The 27724-nt window shown below is 42.6% G+C and overlaps 2 protein-coding genes across 2 annotated transcripts in view; one reads left to right on the top strand and one right to left on the bottom strand.

The window, feature by feature from the left end:
- The window catches only part of CDH23 (cadherin related 23), a 398468-nt gene that overhangs the window by 315679 nt on the left and 55065 nt on the right, over positions 1 to 27724 (top strand). The gene's annotated exons all lie outside the window — the stretch shown is intronic.
- VSIR (V-set immunoregulatory receptor) lies at positions 416 to 27724 on the bottom strand. Its single transcript, XM_079976479.1, has 7 exons — positions 27503 to 27724; positions 19720 to 20139; positions 18019 to 18075; positions 12795 to 12902; positions 5229 to 5256; positions 3540 to 3727; positions 416 to 2451 (listed from the first exon to the last, which is right to left on the bottom strand). The coding sequence occupies exons 1-7, from the start codon at positions 27576 to 27578 to the stop codon at positions 2414 to 2416; spliced, it is 915 nt and encodes a 304-aa protein (XP_079832605.1). The 5' UTR covers positions 27579 to 27724; the 3' UTR covers positions 416 to 2413.

Here is a 27724-nt window from a genome sequence, read left to right as displayed (position 1 = left end):
GGTTGGTTGACACCTGGGGATCCTTCCAGGTCTAGGATTCTATGAATTACTCAATTCCAATCCACTCTAACTTCATTATGTTTTATGGAAACATCATAACTTTATTAGAAACCTAAACATCAGTGAGTGGGGGGGGGGGTCGCAGTGCATTGGAGAAGCACATGTTTTGCAGACAGAGGGACCCCAGCATCAGCCAGATAAAAGGATCAGGTGGCAGGAAATGAGGAAAGCCCTGCTTGAGACCGACTTGCCAGTCAGAATAAGTAATGGCGGACCAGTGGTCTGGTTCAGTATAAGGCAGTTTTATGTGATCAGCGGTGAGTGTTGGAAGTCTGGTCTATGGATTCTGTTGGAGTTCTTGATGAATATTACTTGCGCATGTTCTTTTTTCCCCATGGCAAAAGAGAAACGTAGCCACAATAAACCTTTTATTTTCTCACCAGAACATTTTTTTAAAAAAACAAATATAAAAAACATTCAGAGGTACTATCAGAGCAGCTGGTATATTCACGTAGGATAAGCCGTTCCCAGACCTACCTTTATACAAGCAGTTACCTTTACACACACACACACACACACACACACACACACACACCGCTTCCTACTAGACAGGAGCAAGCAGGATGAATTTAAAAGAGTAAGGTCTTTGCTCATGTCATTAATAAGCCTGCTTTCTCTTTTCTTCACTCTCTGTTCTTAATTCATATGTATTTTAAATGTTGGAGGATGTGTACAGTCAAACTCCTTGTGTTCTCTCATCTATGGCAAGCAATGAATATCTTCTTAAAATGCCTTAACTTTCTTCTTAATCCGTCCTAACTTCAAACTTTCCAGAATAGAATTGTGGAATTGGAAGGGAGCATGAGGGTCATCTAGCCCAACCCTCTGCAATGCAGGAATCTTTTGCCCAACGTGAGACTCGAACCCACAACCCTGAGATTAAGAGTCTCATGCATGTATCTCTTAGCATCATTTAGAAATTATTGGAATGGTTTTTATTCCTATAAATGTATTTAAAATAATCACAACCCCTACATATTTCATATATTACTTTTTTTTTTTTTAATGTGAGGTCTCTCTTGGAAAGGGAAGCATTAGTTCCTCTCTGCAAACCCACATGCCTTGGAAGGGCTTAATCCGCTAATGAATATGGTATTATCAGTCAAAGAGCCTGAGATGCCTTGCCTTGCCTTGCAGTTTCCACTGTTTGCAATGGATGTGCTAAATAGACTATGAAACCAGATTAACGGGAGCTGGTTAAAACATGCTTCTGAGCTAAGGCATTTGGAATATATCCTCATATCTTTAAGAGATAACCACTGCAGTTTTGATAGAAATTGGATTAGACCAAAACTTTAATTTTCAGTATGAAATGTTTTTAAAACTCACAACTGTCAGGTCCTAAGTGTGTTGCGAAATCCACATCTTGGGCAAATTTCTAAAATAGGTCTCAATTGTTTTGTGACAACAGCAGACTAGATTTTACATTAGATCTAAGTTTTGATAGTTTGGCATGCTTGTGCTTCGCTGACTATTTGCTACACCACCCTGATTAGTTAATAGCTGTGCATGTACCATGCAGCAAGCAGTAAAAAGAAAATCAAAAGACTGATTCATAGAATTCGGAGAGCAGGTTCAGAGCCAAATTTGCTAAAAAAATAATTACGATGTTTTCAGAAGGAAAAATTAGTTGAGACTGCAGTCAGGTACTGTGAGATTTTCATGTGTAATTTTTTTTAAAAAAAGCCAGGATACAAGCAAAATCTGTTGCAAAGCACCTCTTTAAAAATTATATGTATACACAATACAATTCATATAAGAAAGACCTAGAACGCCTAAGATGTTTTTTTTTTCTGACAGAAAGCTTTGAAGTTTTTTGTTTTTTTAATCTAGTCCATATTTCCATGGAGGAAAGTGTTAAAATCACTGTTCAGTTTTTAAGGCAAATGGTAACACTCATAATTCCTCCCCATGGCCTGTTCCTGTTAGAATTAAGAAATCTTCTTGATCTCTTCTCCAGTCTTGTACATGGTCCTGGTGTATTAAAACCATACACCTTTTTTTAAAATATGTGGCAATTGTTCGTAAAATCATCAGCGTTGTGAAAAGAAAAAGCCATCAGAATCCTAGAAGGTTTCAGTACCTCATCCTCTTCCAGAACTTATTTTCTACCCTGATATACTGTATTTAAGGAACAGAGTAGTAAGTGAAAGTTAGGACATGCACCAAGTGCCTCAGAGACCACCATTTTTCTTCCCCTTAGAAACAGTCTTCAAAAAGCTTTTTTTCCTTCCTATCCACCGCCCCTTCTCGTTCGTTCGTTCGTTTGTTTGTTTGTTTAATGCAGCAGGCAAACCCTTGTCCAAATTGAGGCCAAAGATTCCATGAAAGACATTCTTCCTGGAAAACTTTGTTATGCATTTGTCGTGTTTGGTGAGTCAGGAACAGGCTCTGAAAAACAAACAGTGATGATTAGTTCACTCCCCCCCCTTCCCCCCGTATATTCATGCCTGCAAACTTATTTATATGTAGTTATATGTCTGCTGCCCCTTGTAAAGATTTCTGAGCTGGTTACTTCTCACCTCCCTCCCAAAAGCAAAGAAAAAATGAGAATGCGGTGAATGAGAATGCAGGTTGCTTCCCACTCTATGCTAGCATTCATAGCATATAAAAGCCTTTTTCTGGAGCCCTAGCAGGCAGCATTTGTACCTAGAAGCCAATCAAGAGGTTAGGAAACATCTCAGGTTCTCCAGAGTCCTCCCTCCCTGCCAACACTAGGGGGATTGAGTCTGGATTCTGACCAGAGTACCAGCAGCTGGCTTTCCATAAGTGAAACAAAACTGATAACAGAAACTCCTAGGGAGCTAAAGGATGCTGTTCATCTCATGATTTCCTCCCTTATCTGATCTCAAGGCGTTTGAGAACGTGTAGCGTTGCAGCAAACAGCACTCCCCATCCCCTTGATCTTGGACGTGTAGTCAAATGTATGGCCATGGGCAACTTTTGAAAAGGAAATTATTCCACCAACCAGCATTTGGCACACACATATACATACATACATACATACATATACATATACATATACATATATATATATATATATATATATATATATATATACTGCTAGCTAAGGAACTGACGAAAAGGGATGTGGGTGGCACTGTGGGTTAAACCACAGAGCCTAGGATTTGCCAATCAGAAGGTTGGCAGTTCGAATCCCCGTGACGGGGTGAGCTCCCGTTGCTCAGTCCCTGCTCCTGCCAACCTAGCAGTTCGAAAGCACGTCAAAGTGCAAGTAGATAAATAGGTACCGCTCCGGCAGGAAGGTAAACAGCGTTTCCATGCACTGCTCTGTTTTGCCAGAAGTGGCTTAGCCATGCTGGCCACATGATCCGGAAGCTGTACGCTGGCTTCCTTGGCTAATAAAGTGAGATGAGCCTCGCAACCCCAGAATCGGTCACGACTGGACCTAATGGTCAGGGGCCCCTTTACCTTAAGGAACTGACGAGAGAGGGAGGGAGAGAGAAATGAATAATTACCCAGTGTTGGGAAGAAACAGTCCCCCGGGACTGGAGGGGAGAGGGGAGTATTCGGTTCCGAGAGAAGATGTCGACCTGACTCTGATAGCTGGCGGCTAGCCATGTAGCTTAATTGCGGCCTGGCTTTGGGCTCCGAATTAATGGTAGGAATGTCATCAAAGACAGGATTCTCAATGCCATGGGTGTTGCTGAAAGGAAAAGCACAGGTTCAACACACTAACCAGACCAGAATCAAGTCTCATTCTCATTCTCCTCTTACTTAGATGGAAAACTAATTCTATTTAGATTGCTGCTACTTCTGTCTTTATTATATCGAGGAGAGAAGTACTGGCGTGTATTAAGATGTGTTTGGTAGTGCCTGAATGACTATTTCAGTGCTTACTAAGAACTGAGTCAGCTACAAACCAATTAGAGAGTCTATTTTTTGCTCAAAATATTCCTTTTAAAAAGCCAAGTTTCCAGCACTGTAAAAATATTCATTTCTTAAAGGCAAAGTAACTATTTGTGTTGTCAGTAGTGACACCAAAATTAATTTCCATCTTTCAGTGTCTTGTTTATCCAGGTAATTTTGTTTCAAGCAAAACCTGCAGAGCAGGACATGTAACACATTTAATGCTGTCAGACAGTCCATTTTAGAACTATGGAGGGGTCATATTTTGATTAATGTAAGCAACAGAAGAACCCGTTGACTGGTAAAGCTAGATCTATCACCATGTTAGATCGTCCTCTGGCTAGGTGGGCTTATTACCAGTTAGCTCTCTTTCAGAACAAAAAAATCAAGTACGTAAAAGTTTATCTTCTACTGGGAATGTTGTGTTATTTGGCTTAGAGGATGAGGTTCAGAAAGCCTGGATCAGGCCGACAGCAGGTATGTATATAAATCCGTAATGTGCAACTAAGTTTAGCAGTGTGCAAGTCTGGGAACAGAGTACATGGATGAAGGGCCAAAATCTTTTCCCCTTTGCTAACTGGCTGTTGCCAGCCTACCGAAAACCCCTTACTGGCATTCTACCTGTAGGAAAGAGGTTACAAGAAAGATAGGGGCAAAGTTTTGTTAGACCATGTCCCCTCTTTCCTAACACTGGCCGTGAAGATCATTAGATAGAGTTGTAGGGCTTCTTTCAGCTAATAGTAGGGTATGGTTGAATGGTAGGTGAAGTTGGGGCCCACAGGTTTCCAGCCACCCGCTGCAAATATAAACATGGAATCTATATAACGCTAGTTCCAAAAGTACTGATCCGACTGCCTTAATTTTTAAAGTCCTAAATGTCCTAGCTGAGGGTATCTCAAGCAACTATTCTATCCATGTGACATGTCTTCACCTCCACTACACTGGCATATTATATCAACTTAAGAAACTCTACTTCAGATACCAACATTGAGGAGGTGCATTTGGCACCTACTAGGAAGAAAGCCTTTTCCTCAGAAGCTGTCTTCTCTGTTGAATTCCTTTTCTAGCAAGGCTTCTTGCTAAGACACAAAGATTTCAGACTTTTCTGAAGAAGTCTTTTTGGGATTGCCGCTTGATCTTGTTAGGCTGCTGTGTTACTGTGGTTTCATTAATTGCTTTATCCCATCTGTTGCTAAACCGTAACTTCTTGATGCTTCAACCTCTCTTGATTTTATTGTGTGCCCTAAGCCAAATTCCAAAGTAAAAATATAGCAATACAGTAAAACAGAATTTCTCACCTCTCCATTCTGACAAGTTCGTGAGCACCTGCAAAAAACGGAATGCAGTGTTGTTACTGTGACATTTCCCTAGGCAGTCCTATTTCACATTTTAAAAAAATTCAGGTGGCAGAATTTCATGTATAGAAGAAACCCAAAGTTAATTTTGTCCATCCCCCTTGAGCTGAGTGTATGGTCTTTTCTATGCAAGAGATCTATCCTACAGATGAGGAGGCCATGGTGCATAAAAGGATATGCATTTCCAATTCCTCTTTAGTGACTGTTTGCTTTGCTTTTCCTAAGCAACAAATTCCTTTCTCTTTTGTCGTGACGCTTATTGGCTTGGTGATTTGGACTGGGGAAGTGGAAACTATTAATCCACATGGCACTCAGATACCAGATATAAGCAGTTTAGCAGTGGCCAGGAATGGCATTCTGTCCATTATTTCATCCTCTTTCCTTCTAGCGAAAACATTTTTATGAATAAGCAAAAGTTAAATCCTAACAAAATTTACTGTATATAATACACAGTTCTCGGTTCTACAGTTCCTCCTGTGCTCCTTTATTTGAGCTGCTACATAGAAGAGAAACTTTACAGTTACCATTCAAGTCTGATTCATGAATTGTTCCTGGATTTTCAGTTTCAAGTGTTAAAGCTCTCATATTTAGTAACCAAAAACCTCAAGGGTTTTAAATATATATATATTTGCGTGTGTTTGTGCAGGAACATATATTTATGCATATTATCATAATTTTATTTCAACCACATTTTTTTTCCAGAAGAGAAATGTTTCTAGCATATGAACATCTGGAATGGGAGATTCTTTGCTTAATAGGCCATCAGCTGAGGGTGTGTGTGTTTTTAGATGTTGTTCAAATAAGCACAGAATTAAAACAAGCTTGTTTGCTGCGAGAAAGGGTGCTTTGTGATGTTACGAGTAAGCATTATGCATTCCAGCGGGCACAGAAGTAGACCATGTATAAACAGGGACAGAGGTGGTTTTAGGGTAGTGTGGCTGGTGTAGCAGTACTGGGCGCCAGCAACCAGTGGCATAGCAGAGGAGGAGCAGAAGGGCAGTGGCCCCAAGTGCAAAATTCTGAGGGGGCAACCAAGTGCCCCCATCACTGAGGCTTTGTGACTAAGCTTCTGCTGCCTTCCAAAGCTGTGGGGAGACAAGCTGCAACCCCTTGCCAGACCTTCAGGGCTGGGACACATGCCTCCACCCCAGCTGTCCAGTCCACCAGGGGGGCACACAACACTTCCCCTGCCCCGGGCACCAAAAACCCACACTATGCCACTGGCAGTATCACAGGGGCGCTACAACACTGATGTAAACTGAGCGAGAAATGGGGGGAGGGCATCAAATTGTCGCATCACGCAGAGCACCACTGAAATTTGAGAGCCCAAAGTCTACCACTGATGGGGATGGGGTAATTTGTTTTCTGATATGCCTAGCAAATACTTTCAAGGAGGAATAGCAAACATGCAATAGGGGAGGGGGGAGTCAAGTAAACTCTTTAACACAACAGTGTTACATCTGCATTGGCAGAAATAGTTGCTAACTTGCCTTCACCAAGCAGAGGGATTTGGGGGAAAATACGTATTAGAGCTAATCATCAGGAATGTGTTGCAATTCGTGACTCTAATAAAAGGCACATGACTTCACAGGGAGCTTGATTCTGAATACCTTTTTCCCGAAACAGCACCAATGAAGGCTTTAAAATAAATAACCGAGAAGTTTGGTAATGTTATTACTCTTATTACAAAAATATTCAGTATACTAAATGTTTTAAAAAGGAACTAGCTTGCTTTACTTTTCTAATTGTCGAAAGCGTTACCAACTTTTCTAATTTAAAAGCGTGACCCGTCCTACGCCTGTTTTACACAGGTGAGTTCAATACAGCTTACTTCCAAGTAAGTGTGCATGTATATGCTGACCATGTTGCAATTGCTAACTGCTGATAGCACAGGAAATCCAGAGCACACCTTAGACTCTGTGTATTGGACAGGGTTGTCACGTATCGACTCAGAGACAAGATTTCCCTTTAAAGCTATAAAACAGCAAGAGGGACAATGCACCTACGGCCACTTTGCCCCCTTTCCATCTCTACCTGCAGTTGGACTAAAGAAACTAACATCCTGCTTTGCTGCAGTGGGTAGATTGAGACACATTGGGAAATGGGGCTTGTGGGACAGGTGGGAGCGGAGTTCTGGAACCACGTATTTTATCATTCTGTAAGGACAAACAAATAAACATATAGCTGTGTATTCTCCTAGACAGAGAGAATTTTTCTCTTTCTGAATGTAGGGAGTTTCTTCTTTGGTGGGGTAGCGTGATTTGGTGCAAGCGGTTCATGTATTTGCCATAAATACAGTGACAGAACTTTGTGAAGCAGCCCATCAGGGTGGATTTAAAGCAAAGGTAATTTAAATCAGCGATTTACGTAATGAGGAGGCATCGGAGAGGAAAACACCAATTTAAATGGAGCTTTCCACTGGCATTCCCTCACGCGTTTTCTAAACTAGAGGTTGGGAACCTCCACCCCACAGTCCTTAATAGGCCCAGCATGCCTGCCTGTTTGACCAAGCCATGCCCACCTGCCCTACAGGTGTGGGGGCAGGTAAAGCCGCAGTTGTGCCAAAAGGGTGTTTGCAGTCCCTGTGCAGCTGATCATTGAGGCTTGCAGAGTTTGTGCCTTTGCCCTATGTGGTTTGATTTCAAACCACCCCCTGCGAAAATGGTTCACTCGACATTATTGTGATGTCAGGTGGTTGATTCCTGAGACACTTAGGACCAGAAGCCATTGCAGTTTGTGAAATTAAGTATGAGAAACGAATAACCTGTGCACTGGTCATCGTTGTCTCTCTTTCTTTCGAGCGTAATGCTCTTTTTCTGATTCACTCTGCTTTGGCCCGGGTGCACTCACCCTCACAAAAACAATGTCACAAACAACTAGAATGACTAATAGGGTGAATCAATATTTGTTAAGTTTTTGAGTAAACTGGAAAGATTTATTTTCATGAGAAGACCGTTAAATGCCTCTGTTTAGTAGTTGGAGTGCACATATTCGTATGAGAGAAATTGCCGTATTCGTTCTTCAATTATATCTAAAAGCCTTTTTTAACTTGAAGTCACTGTATTGGTTTAGATATTTAACTGAAGGACTGATGTGTTTATATTCAGATTAGGTAAAGGTAAAGGTACCTCTGCCCGTATGGGCCAGTCGTATCCGACTCTGGGGTTGAGCGCCCATCTCGCTTAAGAGGCCGGGGGCCAGCGCTGTCCGCAGCCACTTCCGGGTCACGTGGCCAGCGTGACAAGCTGCATCTGGCGAGCTAGCGCAGCACACGGAAACGCCGTTTACCTTCCCGCTAGTAAGCGGTCCCTATTTATCTACTTGCACCCGGCGGTGCTTTCGAACTGCTAGGTTGGCAGGCGCTGGGACTCAGCAACGGGAGCGCACCCCGCCGCAGGGATTCGAACCACCGACCTGACGATCGGCAAGTCCTAGGCGCTGAGGTTTTACCCACAGCGCCACCCGCGTCCCCTATATTCAGATTATTTAATATTAAACAATTTACTCTTTCAGAGAAACTTAGTATTCACAATTCTTCAAAAATAATTTTTTTAAAAATACATTTTAAAAATTGGGGTCTTTCTGCAATTTATTTTGAGACTAGAAATTGTTCGGCATAATTAAACAGGATCGTATCCAACTTGCATATGTTGCTGACATTCATTTTTCTATTTGACAAAATTTGCTTCTCTCCTACTCCCTCTGTTTGCACTTTTTAGTATTTCCTGCTAGCATTTTCTTCATTCTTCTACACATTTTTTTTGTACAGCAACTGAAACACTAGTCCTTAGCTGAGTCTAAAAGCACCTGTTTTTGCAAGAAGAGTAACTTCCTCCTTATTTGCTACTTATAGTAATTAGATTCATTGTGTAACTGAAATGGAAGAGAGTATATTCTTTGTAGAGCTCTCAGAAACCGAGCCCTAATATTAAAGAGAGATCAGATTGGACCGTCTTATTTTCCTTTCCTTTCCTTTCCAAGGGTGGAGGAATCCATTAGTTGATTACCTTCAACTAGGCCTATGTGATGCGCATCAGTGTAGTGGATTGAAGCAAGGCTCCAAAGCAAGCTTATTAAGGAGACAGGGGGAGACTAGGCCACGTGAGCTGACTCAGTCATCGCACAGCAGCTAGATTGGGCAGAGCCTGCAAGACAGTCCTCTAGAGACTGCTTAGTCAACCTGCACAAGACGGACCTAAACTATTCAGGAAAATCACCTTTCTTCTTTGGTTCCTGAATATAGCTCTTAACTTAAAAATGGGCATTTGATTGAAATCTGCTTCATTCTATTCAAGGCAGAGAAGAATCAGAATGAAAGTGGAATAGAAGGTCTCTTAGACTAGCTAGGGCTAGCTTTCTCTGAGACCTCTGGCTCCTAGGTGGTAGCAAGAGTTGGAAAACTCTTAGTGTGGGGATCACCCTCCAAGCATTACAGAAGGAGTGTCATCGAGTATGTTTTGCCTGCTACAAGTGTGTCATGGTAATTTAGTGGAATTGAAGAAGTTCCCCGTTTCGCCTCCCCCCATCCCCTCAAAAGTACAATATCTGTTGGAAGGCAACCAGTGTGTTCTGATGTACTTTGCAACTTCTGCAATGTAAGAGTTCTGAACCTCAGAATGTGAGGCAATCCACTGTGTTTGAATTCTTACATCCAAGAAACATTTGCTGGAACTCTGCACAATGAAAGCAGCTAGGGTAGTATTAAAATGGAGCTGGGGTGGGGATATATCCAGTGCTTTTTTTTCTTTAAAAAATGTTTAGGGGTACTCTCATTTTGAATCACCATTTTATAGTTCAAATCGGGGAAAATAAATATAGTAAATGGACAAAAGTACAAAGATTCACAAAATGTTTAGGGGAATGTGTACCCCTGCATACCCCCCCCCAAAAGCACTGGATATATCTCACTTCAGTGCCTAAAATGAGGTTTGAAAAGATGAGGGAATTTAAAAAAAAAATTCCAATGAACTGTACATTAGTTAGTCTAATTAGCTCCAGATTTTAATGCTTTCATTCCTCTACTTCTTACAGGAACTAGGCAGCTGCTGAAATTTAGCCACACTGTTCATACTGAATGAAACTGTAATATTTATATGAAATGGAAGAAGGTTGTTGCACAGTTTAAAAAACACACATCTTTTTCACACCTCAAGCTAATGTATTTCCAGGCATTAGCCCTGCTGGCTGTGCATTCCAATGTGAATGTCCTGAAATCAAGGCAAAGCAATCAGTCCCAATGGGGATTTGACCCAGGGTAGACAGATTTAAGTTACAAGTCTCTCTAAACCTTATATGTAAAAAATGCCCTGAACTTTTGAAGACTTCAGACAAGCCAAATTCTGCAGTGATCCTAAATTATTGTTTGTCAGTATATGAGTGTGCATCTATTTACACTTAAGAAAGGTGAAGGCTCATCCTGTTATAATTTTGCACTTTAAAAAAAAAATCCCTTAGGGAGTGAAACAGAAATGTTTGGTGCGTTCTAGCTAATTTTATTGCATCATTAGTTTATGTAAATAACAGAAGCAACTGGCATTATGGAAAGGAAGAGAGGCTCATTTTTCTTTTGTAGTGAGACATCGCCCTTTGGCATAAAACAATACTAAGGAAGAAGTCACTCCTGATTCTCTAGTTGCCTGTGTGCAGGCACAGTTGCTCCATGCAACTCAGAAAGAAGGAAACATGCAGCAGCATCCTGGCCCAATATGAACGCAGTATTACAGAAATGATGCAGTTCTAAGTAGCGCCAGAGCACTATGCCACACCCCAGTACAATTTAACAAGCTGGTGCTTCGTTAACCAACCCTGCCCTTTCATTCCGCCAATTCCTCCCAGCCACCCATTTTCCGAGAAATGTGTATAAACAGGAGTCCGACGAGGGTGGAGAAGCTGCTATGCCTGCAACATGAAAGCAGCTGACAGGCTGCTAAATAGAGAGCTGGAATGTTGGCTTTTAATCAGAACGACTCCTAATACGCAGAACTGGGGCAGAATAGACGTCACACAAATATTTGTTTTATTTAAACTAATTCAGCAACGGAAACACTGTAAGATATTTGGGGGGGGGGGCTTCCCTTACGTTTGACTCAGAGGCTGTAATTACTGCTGAATGCTGTGGCAGGAGTAAGAACCTATCAGTATATAAGAGCTCTTCTCGGAGCCTTGCACTGGCTGCCAATCTGGGCCAAGTTCATGGCCTAGTTTTATTGGCATACAAAGCCTTTACTAGCTTGGGACCAGTTGCCTTGCAAGATCACCGTACCTGCTTCAATCTGTGGTGCTGGCACAGTTACAGATGCCACATAATACTTGTTCCACACTTGTAAGAAATCAGTCTTTTAGTGTGGCGGCACCCACACTTTGGAACTCCCTGCCTATTGATTGCAGGCAGGTGTAGGGTTGCCATATGCCCGGAATTTCCTGGACATACCCGGAATACTGCAGTCAGAAGCACTGTCTGGGCAGAAATCGGGAAAATGTCTGGGAAAATCTGGACGCATGGCAACCCATGTCAGCAGTGCTGTTTTTGCTGATTTTCCTTAAAAAAATAGCTCAAATTTTGTGTGTGTGTGATTTTGCTTAAAAGAAGCTCAGCAACTTTTGTGTCCAGATTTTCACCTTTTGAAATATGGCAACCCTAGGCAGGTGCCTTTGTTGTACTCTTTCAGAGCCTGCTAAAAACATTTTCATTCAGAGAAGCCTATCCAGACATGCAGAAGCCAAGGTGTGTTTTAATCTGGTCTTGTTTATTGCGGGTTTTAATTATTTCTGAATGTTTAAAATACTCGATTAACCACTTTTATGGACAATTTTATGGCTTTATTCTTTTTGCAAACCACTTTGACGTTTTACCGCAATCGAGCGATATATGAACGTTGTGAAATAAATAAAATGTATGTAGCAGCTTTCTGCTCATTGCTTCTCGTGGGCAATAGGAAGTGGTGTAAGTCAAAAAAAAAGGCCAGGTATGGCTTAGGGAAACATTTTTGCTTGTGTATTCAAAGCAATCAGTGCTGTGCCACGCCACACAACTTCACGCTTAGGATTTCCAAGTTCAAATCCAGAGCTCATGAATACATTTTAAACAGCTCTCCGGCAGCAAATGGGATGCAGACATAACTTTGCTGCAAGCCCCTCAGCTGCCTTTCCCTTCTGCCTACTGTGAAGCAAAACAGGTGCTGCTCACTCCAGCATGTGAAAGGGAAGAGCTAACGAAAGGACTTCTGCCATTGCCATGAAATTTATCACCAATGCATAGTACTTCAAAACACACACACATGACCTCCCAGAAGCAATTCTGCTTTCACCGTAAATGGCTTGGTATCATTAATGCAATAGCACAAATATTTTCATATTAGCGCCCGTGCTCTTGAAAGGACACAGAGGAGAAGAACCAGATACGTATGTGTGTCACTTTGCTCACTTTGCACCGAATACTAAGCCTGTTAAGGAGAAATAAATCAAGATGGGATGGGGTGAGGAAGGGGAGGGAAACGTTTTGATACGTACGCCTGTTAGCGATTGCTTTTCTCTGCTTGTAAATGAGGAGCAGAATGAGGGGAAGGCACAGAATGCCCACAATGCAGGCCCCTGTTGCAAGTGCAGCTGCTGTGACATCTGAAAAAGAGCAAGGAAACAGAGAGAGTCACATCATCAAGCAAGCAGAAAGATTATTCTCATTGCTGGAGGCTGTTGGGTGTGAATTTGGTGGTTTAGATATGAGGCCAAAATGCCCTGAATAGGAAAGCAATTCCTTTATACTAAAAGTGTTGTTGCCTTTGCCACAATAGTATAATATTCCTGTGTAACAAAGTGGATTTTCATTATTTCAGAAATGTGGTGCTCCATCAAAATTTAGTCGAATGTCCCTTAACAATTTTACAAGGCTGTAACAAAAGCACGTCAAACTGCAAGTAGATAAATAGGTACCGCTCCAGCGGGAAGGTAAACGGCGTTTCCGTGTGCTGCTCTGGTTCACCAGAAGCAGCTTAGTCATGCTGGCCACATGACCCGGAAGCTGTGCGCCGGCTCTCTCGGCCAATAAAGCGAGATGAGCAGCGCAACCCCAGAGTCGGTCACAACTGGACCTAATGGTCAGGTGTCCCTTTACCTTTAATCATTATTCAGATGAAAAGAAATGTCTCGAGCATTTGAGAAAGATAACAAATGTAGTTGTATATAAACCTAGGGCAATTATATTATTGCCTACTGGGTTCTTCATATAGTTGCACTGCTTTCTGTCAGACTGAAATGTTATAGAGAAGTGGTTGCTCCTGATGTGGAGATGAAGTCAGGAAGAACTTTCAGATAGTAAGAGCTGTTTGACAGTGGAACGGTCTCCCTTGGGAGGTTTTTAAGCAGAGGGGTGGATGGCCTTGGGTCATGGATGCTTTAGTTGAGATTCCTGCGTTGCAGGGGATTGGAATGGATTACCCCGGGCGGGGGGGGGGGGTGTCCCTTCCAGCTCTACAATTCTATGATTCTGTGAAGTGATGAGTGTTATGTATTGAAGTTCTCACCCTGGCCACCAGGGGTATCATGTATATAGTTTTCACTCAGGTCCACGTCAGTTAATTTAGGCGGGAAACCCTGGGTGGTTGTTGTTACAATGTTGACAGCCGGCTGCCTATAAAAGCAGGCCGGCTGAACTGTTTGCTGTTCAGTTCAGTTCCAGCTTACTATAAAGAACCACTTGGAGAAATCTCTGTGTTGTCTGCTATGTCAATCCACTACTTAATAATGAGAGCTCAGTTTGTTGATGTTACACCTGTTATGCAGCTTAGAGGGCACTGGAGCCCTGAAAAAGATGGCAGTTCTAATCACTTGTGGTCCAAAATACATAAACACCACTGGTTATTGTTTAGCAAGAAACTTTCGTAGACGGAAAAGGAACTAAACATTTTATTTTGATTAAACGTAACAAATTTAATATAAACTCACTATGTGATCCCAGCATACAAATGAGACTGCATGTGTAAATAATAGGAAAATACTCATTTTGTATAATTTTAACTAATGAATATTTTCCTATTAATGAAAATCCATCAGCTACATACAGATTATCCCCCAGATTACCAGATTACCCCCCCTTCTCAGTGGTGGCGCTTGCCTTGTGGAACGCCCTCCCATCAGATGTCAAGGAAATAAACAACTCCCTGACTTTTAGAAAACACCTGAAGGCAGCCCTTTTTAGGGAAGTTTTTAATGTCTGATGTTTTATCGTGTTTTTAATATTCTATTGGGAGCCACCCAGAGTGGCTGGGGAAACCCAGCCAGGTGGGCGGGGTATTAATAAAAAGAAAAAGAAAAAGAAAAAGAAATTATTATTATTACTATTATTCCTATTTTATTATAGATGCCTACTTGTATTTATTTACTCAAATTGGCAAGTTTGGGGAAATTTTAAAAAATTATGCATGATATTTTGAAGGGTATTCCAGATTTATTCAAAAATGCTTGAACAAGATATTTTGTTCAGCCCCTTTTGCCAGTACAAAAAGGAGGGGGGGACACTGCTGTAATTGCAAATACTGGACTTGATCCAAGTCAATGCAAAGGCACTTGGTAGTTTCATCGCCCTTTGGGCTCAGATTCATGATAAGCTAATGACATTTAATCGCATGCAAAGCTCTCTGCTTCATGTGCTAGACCACAACTTCCTAAACCTTTATCAACTTACAACTTGACTTGGCAAGCTGTGTTTTAGTCCAGCAAATACTATTTACTCTGCATCTGTGCAGATTTAATAAAGGCAGTGAAACCCAAAGCCTGATAGGTAAATGCAAATTCCATGCCAGCAGCCTATTTTTATTTACAGATATTAAATAGTGTCTAGATTATAGACAGGACAGATCTGTCTCAAAACAGATATGACTAGTATGAGTTAGACTTGTTGAAACACAGCTGTCTGACTGAGAAAGAGAAGGGAGAAAAAATGTTCTAAGCATTGCCGAATCGCAGTGAAAGAGCAGCTTTCATTCACACAGAGCTGCTTCCAAGTAGTTATAGCACCTATGACAAGTATATGTACAGCATCCAGTAATGAATCAGCCAAGTTAGTGAACAGTGAGAACCTGAAGCTCAGAGTTTGTCTGGTTTTTCTGCAACAAGATGAAGTTCTACTCTCCGGTCCTTTTTAAAATTAAAGATACCACATATTTAGCAAACAAAATAAATAGCTAGATGCCAAAACTTGTAGGGAGAAGAAAAGTGTCAGAATTAATTGGGCTGGAATAAGTTCAGTAATATGTGTAAGATGCAGAACAAGAGTCAAGACCTGTTTATTCAACTCCCATGAGCAAGGGTGGAAAACTTCCTTAGGCAAATTCACATCAGGCTGCAATTTGAAGGACTGCATATTTTTCCACAAAAATGAGATCTCCTGCATGTGTAATACAGGAACATGTCAATGCGGGGATGTTTTCCTAGAGACTTTTTCCTGGAAAGGGAGGTGGTGGCAATTGAAACGTGCAACTTGACTCATTTGCTGCTTGAAAAACTTCCCTACTTGATTTTGTGATTGTATAAATTGGCCCTCAGTGCTGTTTGCTGGAACTGTAGGAAGTCAAGCTCTGTCTTTATGCATGTTGTCTAGAAATCTCCAGAGATTTAAAATTGCCTCTAGTCTGGTAATAAGCTATGTTTCCCAGCATGTGTGGGAAATGGAAGCTTTGTTTTTGAAGATGTGGAATGTAGTGTAGAACAAAGAGGTTCTGAAAGCTCCCACCCTGAGCCATTAAGGACAAACTAAGAAAGCAGATGTGAGCTCCTGGCCTAAATTTGGCTAGGAGGTACAACTTCACTAGGACCTTCAGAGCTGCTTTAGGAACATGTCTGACAGCAGGTTTTTGTTCCCTTTTTCAAAAAGTGTTTTGTTATCAGAAGTTCCACAGAAGTTCCACTAATCTCATGCAGTCTTGTATTCAATGATGATATAAGATCTGTAAACACCTGTAGCAGCGTTACCACAGATTTGTTAGCTCATATTTATAAATTTGTCATCAATATTGTGAAAACAAAAAGAAAGGATAGCTCAGTTGGTTAGAGCGCAATGCTGATAATGCCATGGTTGCAGGTTTGAGCCCTGTATGGGACAACTGCATTTTCCTGCATTGCAGGGGTTAGACTAGATGATCCTAAGGGCCTTCTCCAATTTAATGATTCAGTGATTAAGAAAACACTGCAGTCCTTACCGTAAGGGCCAAGGTATGGCATTGCTAATATGAAAGCACTGTTTCTCCAAACAAAGCATATTCACATACAGCACAAATACTAAAATGTCCTTTCAGTTTATTGTTGTTTCCTTGAACTGCCCACTTATTTCATTGTCCAAGTCCCTGTTATTTCCCAACTACATTGGGTTGTTCAGAGATCATCACAAGGGATCAGCTACTTTCTACGGAAGCTCAAATACCATACAGCTAATGATGACTGTATGAGAACAAACTCTGCAGATCAGAACACAAAGGTTTTACTACCAGGGGACTTTTGATTCTAGTCCTTCATGAGCACCTTGGAACAAATACCTCCTCCAATTTTACTTTTGCAGACGAATTCAAGCTGTGGAGCAAATAGGTTAAGACAAATTAGAGAGAACCTGACCTTCATGACAGGCTACTGTCTGATCTTTTTTTTGCAAATGCCCTCCGTTATTCATACGCACTATTAATTGAACCCTGAACTTCTCCAGGTTAGTTCTTGCTCAGCTTAATGAAGACGTTACTCATTGGAAAGAGGGAATGAATGTAACAACGTACATCATATGAAATGATGTGCTATAGCTGGACTACAACATGACAACTTTCTTCCACCTTGTGCTTGATGCTAGAGAGCCTTAGATGCCAATAATCTACATATATATTTGGCCTAAATCATCAGGAAGAGCAGCCAGCAGTTGCCATTGCTTTGCATGCAGAAGGTCCCAGCTTCTGATATTTCCAGGTGGGACATTTCCAGGCAGTGCAGGGAGTTGGACCAGATGACCCTTGGGGTCCCTTCCAAGTCTGCGATTCTATGATCCTGTGACTGAGGAAATCCTGCTGGAAACCCTGTATCTGTATTTGGCAGCTTCCTATGCAGCAGTTCCACTAAAATATACACCAGAGTTACAACCAGCTCTTCCCAGGGAAAGGGAGGCTGCCCCGTCAAAAGCAAGGTGCAACTAGGATTTGCAACCCTCTGTTGCTGTAATAGATGTCTGCCTCCCACCAAGCACCTGTGCTGCATTTTGAAGTGAGAGAGCAAATATTTAACATATATAGAACACCAATAATGCCTTAGGCACTGCCTCCGAGGGCTTACAGTCTGCAATAAATACGTATGGGGCAAGGAAATGTTAGTTTGGGACAGGCAAAATAAACTGGGCAGGGTTGGGGAGAGTTAGGGAAAAGTTAGTGAAGGTTTGTTCAGAAAAGGTGCTGCTAAAGATATGAATCTTGAGATAAGCAGGAAACCACCGGATTAATAGTGCACAGGAAGCTACTTCACATGCATGCAAGCAATAAATCAGATGAGGCCTAAAGAATGGAGGAGATAATGGCTAATATGGGGGATTAGGCAAGATGGTCAAGTCTGAGCCTGTAAGGCAGTGCAGGGACACAAGTAATGAGATAATAAATAAATAAATAAATAAAGAAAGAAAGAAATAACCACCAACTAAAGAAACAGAAACAGAATATGTAATCTGCACTCATTTAAAGAAAACGATTTTTCTGAGTTGCAAAGGTAGTCTTACTTTCACTCTCCATGCTGGCAGCAGAATGAAGTGTGCAGTTTGGAAAAGTAGCATTTGCTGTAAAATAAAAGAAATAGTTGTTAGTTTCTTAGAAAGTTGATTCTTGTGTGGTCTTTTGAAAAAGGGATGAACATAATGTGCTGGTTTGGGTGAGAATGAAGATAGCGCCCTGGTTCACTTTCACCTCCTCCCCCATGTGGCCACCAGGAGGAGTTAGGAAGCTTTCCCTTCCGATAAACGTCCAATCAGAGTTAATGAAACTGGTTTGTTTTCACAAAATTAAGATGAACCACAGTTTGAGGTTCAGATGACATGCTTTGCTAAACCGATTAATCTAAAGCAAAATATAAAAAAAGGCTTTTGATATTCCCCTCACAGCTATGCTGGAGGAGAGGAAAGAGAAGAGAGCATGAGGCTACGCTCATTCTCGTAACATTAAACTATGAGTTAGCATTATGTCTGAATAGCCAGTCGCTACAGAACGGACAAATCCCAAAGTCTTGGGAGACTTCCTAAATTTTTATTGGTTTAAAATGATTATATATGATTATCTTATTATAACTTCAAAGCATGCATAAGGTTGCAACCCAATTCTTAAAAATACAGGAATAAATTCAGGGGGGGTGTGTTAAAATTCACTTCATACTCTGTTTTAAGCATGCTGCTACTAGGGTGACTTTTTCATTTTCCTGAGAATAATCTTTTTAGCCTATCAGGAATCATGGGTTATGATGATGTCACACTATGTAGCCAATCAGTTAGTTGTGTGACAGCATCACTAAGCCAGTTAAGGCAATGTGGTCAATGTTTCTTGGATCAACATTGCACTCACTCTGAATGGGCAACCCTATCTATGGAGCAACATCTGAAAAACCATCAGTGAATGACATTTTCATCACTGTCAAAGTGTGTGTGTGTGTGTGTGTGTGTGTGTGTGTGTGTGTGAAGTGTCCCCAGTTTGGCTCAGTTCTAAGCTTTCTCTTTTGATTACCCCCACATTGGTAGTCTACAGCTTTTGATAGTTAGGATGGCATTTGACTAAGCTTTCCACATAGTGCAAAATTGAATTTATTGAATATAACTAAGCACTTTAGGCTTGAGGGAAGGGATGTAGCTCCGTGATAAGAGTATCTTCTTTGCATGCAAAAGGTCCCAGGTTCGAATCCCCGGCATCTCCAGGTTAGGGCTCCCTGGAGAGCTGCTGCCATTCGGTGTAGACAATAATGAACTTGATGGGCCAGTGATGTGACTCGGTATAATGCAGTTTCTTACATCAGTTAAGTCCATTAAGGGACTCTCTCTGAGTAAAACTTGGTTGAATACCACCACCCTTAGTGTAAGACCATCCATGCCAATAGGTTTGTATGTGTGATTCGAGGACATGGGTAGGCAAACTAAGGCCCGGGGGCCGGATCTGGCCCAAATGCCTTCTCAATCCAGCCTGCGGATGGTCCGGGAATCAACGTGTTTTTACATGAGTAGAATGTGCCCTTTTATTTAAAATGCATCTCTGAGTTATTTGTGGGGCACAGAAATTCGTTCGTCGTCCCCCCCCCAATATAGTCTGGCCCCCCACAAGGTCTGAGGGACAGTGGACTGGCCCCCTGCTGAAAAAGTTTGCTGACCCCTGTTCTAGGACAATATGAAACAGGTGAAAAGATGGCTTTAGCTATATCTCCTTTGTGTACAAAGTTCACCTGCCTTTTTGTATCCGAAGTTCCATGAAACCATGAGCCTGTTGCTTGGCACGGGCTTTGTTGTGCTCCTTTTCAGCTTCTACCACGTAGCAACAGTAGTTCCCACTGTCCTTGAGAGTAAGGTTTGCCATGGTGACATAAAACGTCCCGTGGTGATCCGAGGAGAATTCCAAACCATGGTGGCTCACATGCTGCCCATTGTGCTTCTCCGATTCATGATGCAGCTCCTTTGCTGAGACATTGCGGACATGTTTTTTCTGGGAGCAGCTCTGGTCTCCCTGGTTGCTGAAGTACCAAAATTTGTAAATGGAGTCATGCTGGGATGCCAGAGACCCACTGAGCTTGCAAGTCAAGGTGACCTTCTGACCCTCAGGGCAGATATAGAGCGTGTAAGGAGTGGTGATTTTAAAGGTTGTTGACTGTGCTGCAGGAAGAAAGCAGAATGTTATAGAAGCATGTGAGAGATTCAACTTAGTATGTCAAGTACAGAGAGGCATTATTGTTTCCATTACACGAGAGAAAATGTGACTCACAAAGTTGCACTGAGTGCAACATTCTGGTAAATGAAGCAGGGGCTTCTGGTGCAAATGAAACTGTACATTTATTAAAGTAAAAATAAATGATCACAGAATATTTTTATTGGTGGTCACCTTTATGTGCAACAGCACCAACAAACCTTTTCATTCAGGAGCCTGTAACCTGATATATTTCTGATGCCACAAACTGCTGTAAAGTTCACAGTTACATTTCACTGAAATCAATTAAACATGAGCCAAGAAGAAGAGGAGCTATGAGCCACAGAGTGTTTTGTAGAGACAGGACCAATTCTACTTGAAGACATTCAGAGTGTGAGTGTCTTAAGACATGCTTACTGATATTTGTGTCTACCTTCACCCACATTCCTAAATAGAGCCACTTTCCTTTTTAAAAAAGGAACAGCTGTAGTTCTTGGCCTCACCTCACCCCTCAAGGCCAAATTGCTAAAAACTCATTAAGTTTTAGAAACAGTTAAGGCTCAGACTTCTTAAAGTAAAAAAAAAATAAAATCATCTGGAGGGATCACCGCAGACAAATGTTTGCTATTGAGTAGTTCACAGAACCTTGATAAACTGCGGCTCTTAATGTGGAATTGATTTGGATTGTTTAGAAGGGTTGTCAGTTCCTGCAGGGATATAAAACAGCTGCATATTTCCATGTTAATTCATTTAAGTGTATGCATATTTAGGATTGCCTGTTGACTCATATTTTTGCCATCTGAGAGGCGGTGGGTGGATAAACAGCTACGGATCAGTTCTGTACTTAGGATAGCCAGCATAAAAGCTGCATTCAGGTCATTTGGAATATTTGGATACATCAATTTGCCTTAGAAATAGTTCAATGCAGCATGCGTACAGCAAGGCTATCCATTTAGCACAGGGGTGAGGCTTGGGGAGGCCGGATCTGACCCTCCAGGCCTGTCTGTCTGAAACCCCCTCAAACACACCCATTTTCCTCAGGCCACACCCATAGCTATCCATATTTGACACTTTCCTTAAGTGTTTTTGCCTGACTGGAATCTGAACTTTGATAATGTCTCTAGCTTGCTTCGATGGAGAAGAGAATTAACAAGTGTTTGTTGTTGAAGTTGTTGGCATCTGTGTGTCTCAAGAGACTACTGTAACAAACATAAAATTTGCATCTATTGTTCTTCCCACTTTTGCCTCTCGCCTTGCCCGCCAGGAGAATGTGGCCGCAGAAAGGCAGTTGTGGTTGTTGGCTCTGAAAAAGCTTCCCTGCCCCCAATTTAACGTGTTCCATCCCTTTTGTAACCACCAGCTTTTTAAAAACTGCAGTATCCTTTTGTTTTGTTGTTAATCTATGTGGTTAAGTAACTTCTGGCTTTTAAAAATCTGAAGAGTCCGCTGGTATTAACAACAAAATATGTTTTCAATTAACTGCAGCAACTTCCTGTTTTGGGTTTTTATGGCTAGAGCTTTAAGGTGTGTGCAGGTTGTTGTTAAGTTTCATATCTTGCCTCTCCCAGTGGTAGAGTAATTCTGCAGTTCACCACGCGCTTCCTGCAACAGGAGGAAGCCCTGCAGCACTAAGTCATTGAAGAGAGTTGTGGGGGGGGGGGAATGGCACGAAGAGGCAAGCCTCTTCTTGCATCCCCCCTCTCACCTCATGCTGGGTTTTTGTCTACAGTGGTACCTCAGGTTAAGAACTTAATTCGTTCTGGAGGTCCATTCTTAACCTGAAACTGTTCTTAACCTGAGGTGCCACTTTAGCTAATGGAGCCTCCCGCTGCCGCCACTCGATTTCAGTTCTCATCCTGAGGTAAAGTTCTTAACCCAAGGTACTACTTCCGGGTTAGCAGAGTCTGTAACCTGAAGCGTTTGTAACCCGAAGCATTTGTAACCCGAGGTACCACTGTACTTCCTTCAAATCTTCCCAACACTGTAGGAGACTACTGGATAAATTTGAGGTAGCACAACAAAAAGGCACAAGACTTAATGGATTCCGCTCCCTCTTCAGCAGTGTGACTGGATCCCTGGGTGCTTTATATTGAAATTTACAGTTGGAGAAGGTTGGGAGCAGTGCTGTTTTTCTAGAAAAAGAGGTGCCGCAGCTCACCATGAACTTCTCCCTTGTTCTCTTCAAAGGTGCTGGAGCAGGGCCTCTGTGAACTCCCGATGGAGAGAAAAAAAGACCCTGGCCGTGACAAATGAATTTCCTTAATGTGTAGAAAGCTCTAAAATTTGTTTTCACCATTACAGATCTTGTATACTTAAAAAGAAGGAGATTAAACTGCAGTTTAATCTTATAGGCTAACTTGGGGAGTGGGGAGTGACTGAGGAGAGAGGGTGAGGAACCCACTCCCGTGATGTCTTCTGTCAAACTTCACCCACTGGCATGGACAGCAAGCAATGGAATAGTAATGAATACGCTGACTTTAAAAAGGGAGTGTGTGAACTTGATGATTAATTCATTGAACAATTAACCATAAATGAGGGTACAAAGGTCTTGGGTGAAACCATGCCTCCCTCCCACCACTTCTGACTTAATTGCATTTAAATTCGCCGAATAATGCAACACAGATGATGCTAATATTCCATGGATCTTTGGGACACAGTATGATTTTACTTCCTTGACTTAGGCTTAATTAAACCTAAATGTCAGAATATTTAAATGGCAGTGAGCAAGGCAAATGTCAAAATGCCTGTGTGACTATCAACCAAATATCTTACAATGAACACTTAACCTTTTTTTGGTGTTGTCTAAATACAGTAATATTGTGTGGCACTGCGTGATATGGTAGTGGTATCTCAGTTCCGGGTGACAGAAGAGGGGGGTGGGGAAGAAACCCATGCATATAAGTTGATAACACTGTAAGGGAAGGATATTTGCACAGGTTATTGGAAGCTCCTTTGCAGCCACAATTATTACTTCCCCTGTAACAGACGTCAGTAAACTAGTGGCGTCAGTTTTCACTTAGATGACACAGAAGACATAGTTTAAAATTTGAGGAGGGAGGAGGAATTGGGGAAAACATTGTGTGTAGTTTAGCATAAGTCCACTTTCCCCCAAAAATGGTTCATCTCCCTACGGCACCTGTCTCATAAACAAGAAAACACCTGCTCTCTTAAAGGATATTCCTGTTCCTCCTCCACCAGCTGTAGTCAGCCAGCATTCTATGCCACTGAGCATACACAGACTTCGCTGAACTGTTCTTAGGAGCTTTTCGCCCACCTAAGTTGTTCCCCTTAAATATATGTTATATTTCTGCAAACCTTGGAACTCCCCCAGGCATGCCGATATCTTCCTCCCGGGTGCGGATGTGCTTCAAGTTCAGCACTTGGAAAACGACTTTGCCATTAGTATATAGAATGACTGCCTCTCCATGTTCCAGGAAGATGCTGAGAATTCTCTGTTGGAATTTTCTGATATCTCTTAGAGAGCTCCGGCTCCCTGTCCAGAGCTATTGTTTGCACACCCTCTAGGGAGAGGGAATAAATGCGGAACCAATTGCGCAACTCTTAATGAAGTAGTTCCTTATGCTACACAGCGTAAACATGCCCTCGGTGAAGGGGCTTTTTTCCCTTTCCATGGACCGTAATAAGGAAGTCGCACAAGAAGGGCGTCCTCCCTGTATTTCAGCCAGCACTTTTAAGTGTCAGGATGCAAGGCGTGTCACTTCTAATGAAGAAGTCTTTCTTGCTAGGAAATAGAAAAGGCAGCAAACTGAATACAAAATCAGTTTAACGGGATTCTAAGATTCAGAATGCCTTCCACAGCTTTTCACGTCTGGAATTTGCGGGTATCTACGAATAGAGCTTTTCCAACTTTCTAGATAAGGGAGCTTATTCCATGAGTGGCTCAACAAGGCTACCCATTGGAAAACAAAAAGGAAGTATTTAGTACATGATGCTGTATGTACTAAGCGCATTGGCAAGGCAGCTACGGCAGCGGCTCACCTGTCTAAAAGGGTGTGGGAGAATGTGATGCTAACAGCCAATAACAATCAAGGTCTACCAGGCTTGTGTGTTGAGCATGCTGTTTTATGGGAGTAAGTCATGGGTAACTTACAACCACCAGGAGTGAAGCCTCAATGCCTTCCACATGCACTGCGTCAGGAAGATTTTGGGCATCACATGGCAGGACAGAGTCTCAAGCAAAGACGCACTTTCCCAAGCCCACATGTCCACACTCCTGTCTCAGCAAGGTCTATGCCGGCTTGGCCATGTCCACAGAATGGAAGATGGCAGGCTCTCCAAGGACATGCTCTATGGGGTGCTGGCTTCAGGTATTAGGCCTGTTAGCAGACCACCTCTGTGTTACAAAGATATCAGCATGCAAGACGTGAAGGCTGGCAACATCAGCCCTGCTGTGTGGGAATCCCTTGCAGATAACCACAATGGCTGGAGGCAGTCAGTCAGGCTGTGCATGCATAGCAGAGTGACCCGGAAAGGAATGACCACTGCAAGGAGCGCAGAGAGAAGAAAAAGCCATGATGTATCTGCAGCAGCACAACCAGATGCGTTCAACTGCCCCAGCTGCAACAAAACATGTCTCTCCCATATCTGCCTCTACAGCAACAGCAGACACTATAACTCTGACGGTTTGACTTCACCCGCAAAGGCGCACTCCTCCATTGTCTCTTGAGACAGACAGATAACAACCAACAACAGGAGGGATAGGCTCGCATGTGAATATAAGAAGACCCCCTCATAGTCCTTGCCTCTGGGAAGCCCGCAAGCGGCAGGACACAAGGTAGAAATGAATGGACCCACAACAGTTCCAAATCCATTCCATCAGCATACATATTTTACAGGGGGAATCCATAAAAATCGGAGATGAAATACAAATGTGGGTGGAGGGGGGGTAGGGGTTAATGTAAGCACAAAGGCGGTTAGGGGGGCTGCAGCGCTGCTGCCTGAGTGTTTTAATTTCTGTTTGTCTGTTTCCCTCTGGCAAAGCTCTAGAATGCATCCAGCTGCTCACAGCAACCACTTCCCAGCACAGTGTGGGGACAGGGGCCGTGGCAAAGCTTAGAGATCTTTGAAATATCAAGTGGCATAGAAATGCTCATAAATAAACAGATAATATTGGGGCTGCATGTGCAACTGCTCCAGGGATGCTAATCCATCCTTGCTGCTGATGCACCCATGCAGCCCCAACTTCATTACCACCCTGCCTCATCACCATCCTGGTACGCATCATTGAAGCTGACGTCAGGAAGGGGGGGGGGGTTCCATGGCTCCGCCCCATAGTGCCAGCCACTCCTGCTACTAACTTAAGACTGTAGGAAATCTGGGCTGGCCCTCCCACCAGGCAGCTGATTCTGGGTATCATGAAAGCGCAGCAAGTTGTTAAGTTGTTAAATTTATTATTATGATATATTTTAACAAAATTTCTATACTACTTGATTGCAAAAAAAAAAAAAAACCACAACACAACATAAAAGAACCTCTAAGCTTTTACAAAAGTATAAAACAAAACATTAAAATTCCTGTGTGTGTGTGTGTGTGTGTGTGTAAGTTAAAAACAGGTATTAAAAAACTTTCAAGAGAAGATGGTTCAAATTAGCTAAAAAAGTTTCAAAGGACATGTAGCTTCTACCTCACTGGATAGGCTTGCTAAACAAAAAGGTGCCAAAAAGGAGTCAATAGGCAGAGAGTTCCAAAGTGTAAGTAGTATTATGTGTTACCTGGAACAGTTGCCCATTCTGGAGATCAAAACAGTCAAGTGGGCACATATGGATCGAGGCAACCAACCCCACAGGTAAACTGGTCCCTAGATGTTAAAGGCTTTGCATACAAGTAGTAACAGTTTGAACTTGGCCCCGTACTTGAACTGTTGTGGCATTTTTACTGCCAAGGAGGTAAAGGCGGTTATGGTATTTTCTGCCTCAGATGCCACAATAACTCAGCTGGTCTTAAGCACCGGGGGAGGGGAGCATTTGATGCTCCCACCTTAGGAAAAATATTGATCTGACACTGTTAAGTAGTTTTCTCATCCTTCTTACACAGTTCTCCTCATCATGCTCTTTCTCAACCTCTTAGAAAATTTGACAATCAGATAAGTAAGTGCTTGCGGGGGAGCAGCTGTTTTGTTTGCATTTTAAACAAATATTCAGAGTTATATAATGTTATTTGTTATCTCTTGGCTAGATGCCTTTAACGCAAAGTTCCTTCAGCCTCATAAAAACTCTTGAGAAGCAGAATATTAATATTTACATTTATATATGCAGAACTGAAAGACAGTTATTTGCTCAACACCACCAAGTGAATTCACAGCTAATCAAAGATGTAACCTTGCACAGATGCAAGCCATTGCTGTCTGTCAGACTGTGCTAGCTAACTTGCTGACTATTTCAACAGCTTGTGCAAAGGAGAGGAGCAATTGTAAACCGAAATAATCTTGTTATTCCCTTGCTGTTCCTCTCCCTTAAAGCATGATTTGCAAGGCATCAATGACTTTAATATTTTTTCAGTGATCTCAGCTGAGCCCCAGTTACTAGGAAAAAAACAATCCTGTTTCCTCCGCGTTCAGCAAAAAGCCCTTTAGGCATCACATATGACATAGCGGCCTTGCAGTAAAGTTACCTGAGGGATATAAAAAAAACCCAGTTGAAGGCCTAAAAGTTGGTCTGTAGCCAACTCTGGACTTCAAACCCCACACATGCAAATATGTACACAGCTGGGGTATTTTTTAAATGGCCAGCTCTAGAGCCAGAAAGACACAGCCAAGCAGGTAAGGATACAGGTGTGTGGGTGTTCCAAAGGCTTCCAACTCATACAAGCGGATTGGCACAGGCATCCCTGTGGACCACCAAGACGCTCTTTTTGGAACACCCCTCACCTGTTGACAAACTTCATTCACCACCAGCCTGCACCACCACAACTGCATCCTGCACATACTTCAGAGTAACCAGCCCTGCTTTTAGACCCGTTTGGGGATGGATGGAGGTGGGATAAGCCAAAACGATGCCCACCCACTCACCTGTCCTGGGTGCAAGAAGCACAGCGAGGAAGGGGGGGGCAAGGTATTGAAACTCCATTTGGTTTCCTCCCACCACACCCCTCCTGCCACCCAACCCACATTAGCAGCAACCTTCCTCGCTGCTTTTTAAAGCGCCTCTCTCTAGCCAGGTAGCCTCCCAGGGAAGAGTGCAGAGCGGGGTGGGGGGGTGGAGGCTCCATCCCCGTCGGGAATCCTTGTCCCTCAGGCCAGCCCAGTGGGAAGGCAAATGCGTGGGTCTTGGCGCAGACCCACTGCGCCCTCCAAGGCTCCCCGCCTGCCCTTACCTCGAGGGAGAGCCAAGGCAAGCGTCAGCAGGAGCAGCGGCGGCAGGACTCGCCGCTTCCTTGCCTCCTGGTCCATGCCGCGCGAGGTGAAAGAATAGTAAATAATAAATCCCTTTTCCGCTCGCCGGTCCCCTCTGGGTGGGTCTCTCTCCGGCGGCTGGCGCCCGGAGCTGGGCAGTCCCGAAGCAGAGCCGAGAGGGAGTTGCAAAACTCACAGGAAAT

Source organism: Podarcis cretensis, assembly GCF_951804945.1.
Source record: "Podarcis cretensis genome assembly, chromosome: 5".
In the NCBI taxonomy this organism is placed as follows: domain Eukaryota; kingdom Metazoa; phylum Chordata; class Lepidosauria; order Squamata; family Lacertidae; genus Podarcis; species Podarcis cretensis.
Note: the sequence above shows the minus strand (reverse complement) of the source record. Positions and strands in the feature narration are given on the sequence as shown.